Source organism: Saccoglossus kowalevskii, chromosome 20 (assembly GCF_978046115.1).
Source record: "Saccoglossus kowalevskii chromosome 20, keSacKowa6.1, whole genome shotgun sequence".
In the NCBI taxonomy this organism is placed as follows: Eukaryota; Metazoa; Hemichordata; class Enteropneusta; family Harrimaniidae; genus Saccoglossus; species Saccoglossus kowalevskii.
In genome coordinates, this window is record NC_140660.1 from 7907420 (window position 1) to 7919038 (window position 11619).

At 42.5% G+C, this 11619-nt stretch overlaps 2 protein-coding genes across 2 annotated transcripts; both read right to left on the reverse strand.

The window, feature by feature from the left end:
* Positions 1–2127: 2127 nt before the first annotated feature.
* Positions 2128–5055, reverse strand: LOC102807024 (uncharacterized). The gene has a single exon (XM_006817188.2). The coding sequence runs from the start codon at positions 5053–5055 to the stop codon at positions 2128–2130; it is 2928 nt and encodes a 975-aa protein (XP_006817251.2).
* Positions 5056–5122: 67 nt separating this feature from the next.
* LOC146729968 (uncharacterized) lies at positions 5123–6973 on the reverse strand. Its single transcript, XM_085494735.1, has one exon. It carries the CDS (start codon positions 6971–6973, stop codon positions 5123–5125), a length of 1851 nt encoding a protein of 616 aa, XP_085350861.1.
* Between the last annotated feature and the right edge of the window lie 4646 nt (positions 6974–11619).

Here is an 11619-nt window from a genome sequence, read left to right on the forward strand (position 1 = left end):
AATACAATATCATTATGTGACAAGGGCGGGGCACTTGGAAGCTGTACAGTTCGTGAAAAGTCATATGTAGGGTGGTTCGATTCCCATTTAATCGTCTCCTGAGGTTAATTATTCTCGGGCGGAGCTACGTCACAAGACGTTCTATGTTGCTAAGATGCGCACCACTGTACCTAATCTCCTTCCCAGAGGCCTTTGCGCTTTACGCAATAGTGCCTCTGCCACAGGCAGCCTTCAATTTTGTGGTCAATCACCTCACTACGCACGGCCATTTTTCCGCGGTTGTTTCATTTGAAACCGAATTACAAAAAGTGGAAAAAAACGTATGTGACATTCGAACTATTTATTAATGTCAGACTTCAGTTAATACGTAAATACAGAGGTACATTACTTGGGGTTTGCAACTACGGTGACATGATACCAAGATCCCGTTACAATCTCGCTCTCGCATAAGCGGTCTAACTCAGAAAAATGCGAATGCGCATGCCCGAGGTAACTAGGATACTGGGATGTCCAGATGGATCAAAATAGCTGCCCACGATATGACTGATTACGAGAACTATATTTTCTGTACATTTTCGATGTATTACATTTTTCACTATGATAGTGACAAGAACAGTTGTATTTTTTCATTACAAACCTTGAACATTGATATGTGTCATGTCAGAAGGTCGTAGCCTCAGTCTCGCTATCCACGATAAGAGACTTGAATGGGATCTTGACATGATGTCACCATACAGTACTATGCGAGTTGCAAACCCCAAGTAATGTACCTCTGGTAAATACTAACCATTTTATAGCGGACTATGTTTTGCAAGGTAATGTTACAACCTTTTGTTGACGTATATAGTTGGGAAAGAAAAATTAAAGACTAATTGCACTGAAAAGAGTTTCCTAACATTTCCGTTCATCTTGTATTCTGGTAAATATTTCAATACTATTTCTGGCTTGAATGGATTCGATTTTGCCGTCTAACAGCCATAGAACACACAGGTTCTAGTAAGTTTATAAAGTTAGTCATTTATTATACAATCTAATGCTTTGGCATGTAGGAAACTGAAGAAATGCACTTTTATAACGCAAGTCATGTATATTTTAATCTTATTAACTGAACATTTTATTCGGAGTCGGGGCGTGAAACGTCTTATTAAAGTGATTAAATAACCAAGTGATTTACGCATAATTTTGGTAACCGACAGGGTCTTGTAGTTCGAACATATTCGAATATGCAAATGAGTTCTATGCAAAGCTGCTTTGTACACAGGGGGGGATTGGCACGAGAGGGCGCCATCTGATCTGAATGGAACGTTTCGACGTCAGTCGTCCGTAGCCATCGTCAAAGCACTGTGGTCAAAGCAACAACGTCCCGTTCACGAACAGATAAAATAATTTCAGCCATTCATTTACAGAATAATTCTCAACAAAACTTAGAAACATTTCATAGACAAATACAGGCTCCAAAATTAAGTCTATTTCAAAACAATTCAACCGACAACCAGCTTGACGCCATAATTTCTTGCTGGAGCCCGAGTTCTACGCGTGATTTTATTGCGTTCAAATCTGTTCCATTTCAAACTGCGCATGCACACACACTGTGGTTCTGTGGTTGAGAAAATATATAAGCTTGAGTGTGTCCCACAAAACACTTGATGGTTTCCCGAAATAGATAGGAAGCAGATCTATTGTCAATGGATCTTTATTCAACGGTGAAACGTACACGTCAAAATACACTGCTTAAGATGAGTCAGAAAAAAGAGAGAGTGCCGCACGCGACCGGCACGCGACCAACTAGAAATTTTAAACAATGTAACAACGCTCAGGCGCCAACACAGACGCACAAAATATTAATGTACTCGTAAGCGAAGAGTCGCGTAACACGCAATAAATGTAACTAAAGCAATATTGAATGGAAATAAATGATCATTCGAACCCATCCCCGACATACTCCCGCTGCGAAAGATGCATCTAGCATAATTTTCGAATGAGACACGTTTCATTTCCGTGATAATAAAGCGATAAAGATAATAACAATGTGCATGAATAACGCAAATATATAGTTTACATACAAAGCAGTTTGAACGAAAGTACATCATAAAGTCGATTATAAAATAAAAGTTATTATTATTAATGTCACACAAGATCACGCTGGATCAGATTTTCAATTCTTCGTTCAGCTATGCGAGCCGTCGCCCTTTTCGATCGTCGTGGCTGGATGGATTCACCACCGCTCCCATTGGAGCTACTTGCGTGTGGTCTTTGGTCACCGTCCCCGGCGGGACTGCTTGTGTGTGACCTTCTTCCGGCTTGTTCATCTCGTTGATCAATATTCATATTGGGTTTCGAAATCATCAAATCTCGGGTTAGATGTGATTCGGTCTCAGATTCAGTAGACAATTCTAATGGAATCAGTCGAGTTATAGATCGATTTGTGGAACCGTTTTTGGTTGCTAGTTCCACAGCACGAACTATACTGTCGGCTCCCGGTAACAACTTTGTCACACGGCCCATACGCCAATGTACCCGCTTACGCACATCGTTGTGAATAAGTACTATGTCGCCGACCCGTACAGTGTTGATTTTAACTCCTCTGTGTTGATTAAGGTGTCGTTCTCGCAGTGAAACGATATATTCGTTAGACCATCTTTTCCAAAATGCGGTTAGCAAGGTAGTTAAATACGCATAGCGCCGGTTGGCTGACTGGTGATCTGTGGCGAAATTGGAGTTAGGATTGATGACTGTTTGCCTTGGTAAACAGCAAATATTTCTTCCGTTGACCAGGTGGGAGGGCGTAAGTGGATTTAAATCGTTGTCGTCAGTAGAAAGATGTGTAAGGGGACGATCGTTGATTGCTGACTCGATCTCCGTCACAATCGTTTCCATTTCGATATAAGTTACACAGGCGCGACCGAGAATTTTCTTTAGACTAGTCTTAGTGATGGCTATCATACGCTCGAAAAATCCCCCATTCCAAGGAGATCGCTTGGGAGTAAATTTCCAGTTGATTCGGTGATTTGTCAGGTATCGCTGAACTGCAGGATCGGACATCAGGGTTTTGAGTTCATTGGCGGCCGATACAAACGTAGTGGCATTGTCCGAAACAATTAATTTAGGAGTACTACGTCTAGCTGAAAAACGTCGGAGGGCTTGAATAAATGATGTTGTTGTTAAGTCTGGCACAAGCTCCAAGTGAACTGCTCGTGTTATCGCACACGTAAACAGACAAATATAGGTTTTCACAACTGATTTTGAGATAGGATCTTTGACGAATAAATGTCCTGTATAGTCGATACCGCACACGGAAAAGGGGTCTGCTTCTTGAACTCGGAAAGTAGGAAGTGGAGCGGGGATCGGTTTGGAATAGGCTGGCCCATCTACTCGCTTACACACCACACATTTATTGAGTTCTATGTTCACATATCGGCGAATGGATATAATCCAATAGCGTTCGCGTATACTGGTTGCGGTTGCATTTGGTCCAGCATGTTGTAAACGACGGTGGGTATCACGTATGACCGCTGACGTGAAAGTGTGTTTCCCTGGTAGTAAAATTGGATGGATACTATCATAGGGAAGGGATGTGTTCTGGAGTCTGCCTCCTGCTCGTAGAATCCCGTCATCATCGAGAAATAACTTGAGTTGATTACAAAGTGGTCCAACTTGTTTCGCCTGGCGCTGTAAATAGAGTATTTCGTCCGAGTAGTGAATGTGTTGAACAGCTTTCAACCACCTGTGCTCAGCGTCAATGATCTCGGACGCAGTTGGTGCGTTTCCATGGAGACTAGAAATGTTCAATGGCCGTCGAGTTAGCTTTGCTTTAATATTATGTACGAAACGTAGTACAAGAGCCGTAATTCGTAATAAATGAGAGAGATCGCGATAATTATTGACTTGAAATATACTGTCAATACTGAATCCAACTTGGCGCGGAAAATTGTCAGTATTCACTGGAGTATCACGCATATTTGTAGCGGGTAGTATGTCACCGAATTCTGTTTGCAGCAAAGTTGGCTTAGTGACAGTTGACATATGATGTATCGCAGTTTCTGTGAGACATTTTGGCGCAGTCGCAGGATCCAATTGTTCGTTGACACTTTCGGTTATTTCGATAGGAAACAATTCACATTTCGGCCATAATGCGCTATTAGTTAACCAATCGGGGCCAAACCACCAAATACGAGACTCACTCAGTTGACGCGGAGAAATTCCCCTGGTTAAGAGATCAGCTGGGTTCTGTGAAGTGGGTACGTAGCGGTACTCTTGATGGTGGGATGTGATTTCCAAAACGCGGTTTTTAGTAAAGACATCTTGTCTCCCTCGCCCGTTCAACCAGTGTAGTGTTATCTGATTGTCCGACCACAGAAGGCGTTTGGTAATATTGAAATTGTCTTTAAGGGATTCAGATACAAACTGACCAAGCCGTGTTCCGATCAATGCTCCCATCAACTCGAGTCGTGGTAATGTCAACGCTTGTTTACCAATGGGAGTGACACGTGTCTTCGCGATAACAAGTGTAGATTCGTGTTCAGAGACCAAGTATACTGAAGCACCGTAAGCACGTTCTGAGGCGTCTGCGAAAACATGAATTTCGACATTCTGAGGTTGTATTGTAAAGTACTTACGTGGAATTTCGCTGTTCTTTGTTACTTGATAGAGATCCGCTGCGATGCCTTGCCATTGTAGGAGAAATTTAGAATCGATGGCTTGGTCCCAATCACTGTTGTTTAACCATAGGGCTTGAATAAGTAGTTTTGCTCGGACGTGAACCGGAGAATACAATCCCAATGGATCGTATAAACTCGCGCTGTAAGAGGTGACGTCTCGTTTGGTAGTAAACTTTCCAAAATCGGGAGATTTCATTTTCTTTACCTGAAGATAATCGGAACTGGAATTCCATAGAATACCGAGAATTGAGACTGTTTCTTTGTCACTTGAACGGCCGTCGATTTTCGTAGTTTTCTTTAAGAGGGTCTGGGTGTCATTTGTACTCCATGATCGTAAGTTAAACTTACGTGTAGCGAGCATTTCAGTGGATTGTTCGTAAAACTGCAAAGCTTGCATTGGTGTTTCACAGCCAGTAACCACGTCGTCCACATATAAATTCTTTTGCAAATTAATTGCAGTAGGATTATCGGAATATGAATCGGTCAGACAGATGTCGCAGTGCCGCGTTTAAAATAAAAGGTGAACTGGTTGCGCCGAACAATATTGCCTTAAATTGGTACGTCTTGAAGGGACTAGCAATGTCAGTCGGGTCGCTTAACCACAGAAATTTAGTGAATTTTCTGTCGGATTCATCCAGCTGTATCTGCAGAAATGCCTTCTCAATGTCTGCCGTCATAGCTATTGGGTTTGAGCGAAATCGAATTAGTATCGACGTCAGCGAGTTGTGCAGTGGCGGTCCGGTGACTAAACATTGATTTAAACTGGCCGGTTGATCCCGTTTTGAAGTTGCTGAACAATCATATACGATTCTGATCGGAGTGGACTCGCTGTCCTTCGAGACCGATCGATGAGGCAGGTAGTGTCCGATTTCTCGATCGTCGTCGGTGACTTCCTCGATGAAGCCCTGCTTAAGTTGATCTTGTATGATGGTGTCGTAAACTTTCACAAGTTCGCTTGGCAATTTGTTGATCATATTTCTGGTGCGTGAGGTGGCTGACTGTAAGTTTGTCGGCAAAATATCATGATCTGGTCGCCATGGTAACTTAGCGATATACCTTCCGTCCTTGCTGGACAAGCAATTATCAACAAATTGGCGATGTTGTTCATCATGGGTGGCTTTGGTTTCGCTTACTTTGATGGTGTCATGGATGCCTACCGTTTCGAGGTCCCAGTAGTTGGCGACAAGTTTATCGAGCTCGGGGTCTGGTGTTTTGATCGAGGAAATATGAAATGTATTCGTATTATGGCCTCTTCTCTTAGTTGAATAGACTGGTCCCGAAAGTAAATAACCAAAGGCAGAGTTAACTGCTACAGGACTGGTTCCCCTTATAATGTGGTTTCCTACGTAGTCCCAATACCGATCCGCACCAATAAGTACATCTATAGTCAGTGTGGTGTCACTTGTGATTGGATGCGCTAGAGGTAGGTTTCGTAAGTGTGGTATGTTACGTAGGTCACCAGTAACGTTATTGTCAAGATTATCAGAAATCTCATCAACGATGAGCAAGTCAATGGGACTTTTGTAGCCGTCTCGTTGTAGGAGAGCGACTGTAGTTCGTGGTATGGTTTTATACCCAGTTTTGCTATTCGAAAATGCCTTGAGATTTAGGGTCTCCAAATAGTTAGTGTCCGCTTTAATCGAGGCAGCGAACTTAGTGGTTATAAAACTCCTGTCAGCCCCTTCGTCAAATAGGACTGTGGCGACCTGAGAATTACCATTACCAATAGTAGTAATTCGAGCTGTTTTGAGAAGCACGCACGGAGGTGGCGCTGGGTCCGTTTTTGACGGCCCGTCGAGAAACGGTCGCCGATATGAATTAGCATGCGCAAAGTTTACGTGAGTTTCAGAAGTTTTTTGCGCTGCGCTGGTCGAGGAGTCCGAATGTATAGAGGAATGGTGTTTTTTCTTGCAGGTGCGACATGTCCACTGAGAGCGACATTCACGCGCTAGATGTGAGCCAAGACAGTTATAACATAGTTTATTTTCGTGTATAAAGTTGAGTCTGTCGGGTCGAGAGCTTAAAACATGGCAGTCAGTTGTGTAGTGTTTACCTCTACAGTATATGCAGTGTGGCGGTTTGGACGCACGCTGTGATGTCTGTCGTCGGTCATTGTATCGTGTAGCAGCATTGTGTCGGTTATATTTCGATTTGTTTTGCGATTTGTATTGATCATTACCTTGCACTGTTGCTATTTGGTTACCTCCAGTAGTTTGACTGCTGGTAGTAAATGCAGAGATAGATGAAGGGTATGATGTATCGTCAACATCGTCCTCGTCCAGCCCGACTTCGAGTACGCGTATCTCGCGTATCATCGCTATGCTGAAAGTTGCCAATGTCCACGTTTGATCACCGTTTGATCAAGCAAGGTCACGTCGAAATTGGGCAGGTAACTTTTTGAGTAGAAGGGGAATTAGTAGCTCTTCGTATCCAGATTCAGGCTTTCCCAGAGCTCTGAGCGATCGCACAGTGGTTTCAAGGCTATCGTGGAAGTCTTTAAGCGATGTCGCATTATAACTCGGTGCTGGATGAGACCACAATGATTCCATATGTGCTTGTACAATTAATTGTGTATCACCGTAGCGTTTCTCTAATAGAGCGTAGGCTGACTTGTAGTTTGCTTCAGTAGTCTGATAACCATCGATTAGTCGTTTGGCTTCATCAGTGACGAGAGACCGTAGATAAGTGAATTTTTGTATTTCACTGATCTGTGGGTTAGAGTCAATTGTTGCCTTAAATCCGTCGTTAAACTCACTCCACTTGAGAGGATCGCCGTTGAACTCTTTCATTTCCAGGCGCGGAAGTTGTACCGTTTTTAGACGTGGTTGCGAAGTAGCGTCGGGTTGGCTAGTTTTCGTCCATGTCGCGACTGCCGAGTGCCGTTGTTTCATCTTGAAGTCTTCGATGAACCTCGCGATTCGTGCATATCTTTTGGCAATATCCGTTTGAAAATCTGTGATTTCGTTGAAAGCATCATCGGAAGAATCGATTACGTCGATGACGCTTTCATCGGCTGCTATGAGGAGATCTAGGAGTCGTTTGATGTGAGCTTGAGAATCAGCGATTTCCCCGTAATCGAGTTGTGGATCTCGTTGTTGTCCATGTTCGTGAATCATCGCCTCCGTGGGTTCTATCGCCTTGAGTACTAGTAGAATTATCTTTGCCTTGTTCCGTTTGTTCCGTAAACTTTGTAATTTAACCATAGTTGCTGAGTCGAAATGACGAGGTGGTGCAAACTGGTTGAAAACGCTGACTTGAGAAATTCTGGTCTATTTCGCGGAAACCGTTGAATTCAGGTTGAATCCTGGTCTCGGCACCAATTTTGTGGTTGAGAAAATATATAAGCTTGAGTGTGTCCCACAAAACACTTGATGGTTTCCCGAAATAGATAGGAAGCAGATCTATTGTCAATGGATCTTTATTCAACGGTGAAACGTACACGTCAAAATACACTGCTTAAGATGAGTCAGAAAAAAGAGAGAGTGCCGCACGCGACCGGCACGCGACCAACTAGAAATTTTAAACAATGTAACAACGCTCAGGCGCCAACACGAACGCACGAAATATTAATGTACTCGTAAGCGAAGAGTCGCGTAACACGCAATAAATGTAACTAAAGCAATATTGAATGGAAATAAATGATCATTCGAACCCATCCCCGACAGGTTCATTAAAATGCATACTAATTAGGTAACTTGTCACTGATAAAAGTCACCGAAAACATTTTGAGCAATTTTGAGCAATAGTACTAAAGTGAAATATAAACGTGCCTCTGCATTCTCCATGAATTTCATAACTTGCTATGATCATGGTAAAGAGAAAACCTGTGTTTAATTTCAATAGTTAGCTGGAGTCTGATCGAAAACGTGTCTCAAAAATTACCTTTACATCATTTTTCCGATTATTTTTTCAGCTCGTAACGATAGAATCAATCAATTTAGAACTAACATGTATGCTATCGGAAAGCATTTTGGCACAATTTTACTGAAAAGACGAGTTTTTCATTGCTCATGAATATTAATTTATGCAAATGAGACGAGTATTTCAACCAATCGTGTCATGCAACTCCCCTCCCCTGTTTGTGCAGTAATGATAAGTAATGCCATCGAACTGCGCGGAGTTCGCACTGTACCTTGTATTTCTATCCTCGGGGGCGGAGCTACGTCACAAGACGTTCCACGTTGCTAAGACGCGCACCACTGTACCATGCAGTTCTATGGGCTCGGTGCGCGCTGCCGTGGAACACCGGTCGAGCCGGTGAAAATTCGAGAAAACAACACAAACTCAACTTTGAAGTAATCCTGAACAACAGAATTTATATTTACACAAGTAGGGATAATCTTGTTACACTGTTCAGGGGAGTCTCAACAACGAATCCCAAAGAACCGTTTTCTGTGAGTTTTTGGCCTTTGTTTTCACCGCGATGGTTGCCAGGCGGTGAAAATGCCCGGATGTCCGCCCGAGGATTGGTGCATACAAGCAAGCATCCTGGACCTATGCTAAGTAGCCAATGCGCTTGCATAAATTACAGAAGTGACGTAAAAGTTATATCTGATTGATTCAGCGTACAACAAATGCCAAATGCCCACCGTTTATATGCCCTATTCAATGGAGATGCCAAAAAAATGATAGTTACTGACTGGAGGACAACCATTACCGAATACCGTCTGATATTGCTTGGATCATGTGATAAAGGACATTAAATTAATTGAAATACAAATATAAAAGAAACTATACATAGCAGCAGAAAAGACAATATCATTATGTGACAGGGGCGGACACTTGGAAGCTGTACAGTTCGCAAAAAGTCACCAGATGTGGTTTAGTTCGATTCGCATTTAATTGTCTCCTGAAGTTAATTATTCTCGGGGGCGGAGCTACGTCTCAGAAAGTTCTACGTTGCTAAGATGCGCACCACTGTACCATGTATTTCTATGGGCTCTGCGCGAACTGCTGTGCAACGCCGGTCGAAGAATCGGTGAAAACATCTAAAGTCGAGAACTTGAAAATAGCACAAACTCAATTATGAGACAATCCTAAACAACCAAATCCACATAAGTTGCACCAGAGGTACATGACTTGGGGTTTGCAACGCGCATAGTACTGTATGGTGACATCATGCCAAGATCTCATTCAAGTCTCATCTCGTAGATAGCGAGACTGACGCTACGACCTTCTGACATGACATAGGCGGTTTGTAATAAAACAATAAAACATGTATTACCACATTCATAGTGAAAAAATATAATACATTGAAAATGTACAGAAAATATAGTTACCGTAATCCGTCATATCGTGAGCAGTTATTTTGATCCACCTGGACATCCCAGTATCCTAGTTACCTCAGGCATGCGCATTCGCATTTTTCTGAGCTGGAACGCTTATGCGAGAGCGAGATTGAAACGGGATCTTGGTATCATGTCACCGTAGTTGCAAACCCCAAGTAATGTACCTCTGGTTGCACAAATAGGGTTAATCTTGTTGCACTGATTAGAATAGGCTCAACAACAAGCTCAAAGCATATTTTTTTCGTATGTTTTTTTCACCGGCTGTGATTGCCAAGCGAAACAATGTTCACTCACGGGAACCTAGTACAGTAGGTTGGCCTCCTACCGCTAATCAATCAGCCCCACAGGCACTGTGCTCATATGTCCCTTTTCAGACTAGTGTGATGAATTTGTTTTTGCGTATCTGTTAATCGACTTAATTAGCTGATTACTGGCGAATGGCTGCAGTGTGCTATGTCTGTCATCGTTTCGGCCCATGTGAGGTTATGGACAGAACTCGACTCAGTGATTTGGAACTAATTACGAGATAACCGTCGCTATTCGGACTACTATTTCTGACAGTTGGTATCCATTGTTATTAGTATAGTGAACGATTAATCAAAAGATATGACATATTCAGTACTTAGTGTGATTGACTGTATGATTGAAGGTTACGCCCTAGAGTCTTTTTACTGCTTTGTAATTGGTTAAGATTTTGAAAGTGAATAAAGAAAGTTTGAGTTGGTCTTGGCGAGTACACGAGAACAGACACAATCTTGGAGAGTCTAAGGCAGTCTTGAGACGCAGTATTGGGCTAGTCTTGGGTCAGCCTTGCGATAGTCTTGGGGACTTTTCCCCAGGGCGCTGTGTCTTATAGAGTGCTTGACTGAACGATTACGAGAGTTGAACGTATTCAGTTGTGTGTGTCTTATTTGACTGTAAAGCTTAAGTGACTTTCCCGATCTCGTACCCCAAGGGGACGCGATATAGAGCCGAGACGAGATCCCCCCTGACACGTGTGGAGAACTAAGAGGAGAAGATTTCCTCCTAGAACCGCGACAAAATCTCAGTACAGATCATGAAAATGTAGTACAATCTGTAAAGGTTACCAATTATAGGAAAATGGGATCTTGTCTAATTACTGAGAACGACAACATATGCCACTGCCGTATGCTTTTCCATGTCCTCGGCAAACGTTGAAGAACCCTCATCGCCAACAGTAGCGGAATTCCCGCAGGACGATGATTACTTATCCTCATGTCACCTCGTATCTTTCATATAAATCACGCCCTCTAGTGGCAACATGCTTCATCGAGGTGAATGGGTGAAATGGAAGCTATTTAAAACGACCCAGACTGGCACAGTCTTTGCGATTTATTTCTTAAATTTAAAATTAAATGAAAAAAAATATAGAGAAATGAAGGTGTTAACGCGAAATCCCCTGTAACCGCGAAATCACTCAGACTGGACGTTTTTTGCCGCGCCCTCTCTGGTTAAAGCAGGAACTAGTGCGTTTTCATACCAGTTTTTATGTTAATGAGCAGAATGACAGACACGAACGTTATCCAATCAGAGTAATTTGACCTTTAAACTATATCTAGTTAACCTTTGTACCTGAAGACTTCACTTTTCTTCAAGTTTCGCGATCGTCAATCATAACAAATGAATCATACAAATTATTCTAATGGAGATAA

Excerpts from the sequence above, each read along its gene's own strand:
- LOC102807024 (XM_006817188.2), bottom strand. The coding sequence starts at position 5,055 with ATGCAAGCTTTGCAGTTTTACGAACAATCCACTGAAATGCTCGCTACA.
- LOC146729968 (XM_085494735.1), bottom strand. The coding sequence starts at position 6,973 with ATGATACGCGAGATACGCGTACTCGAAGTCGGGCTGGACGAGGACGAT.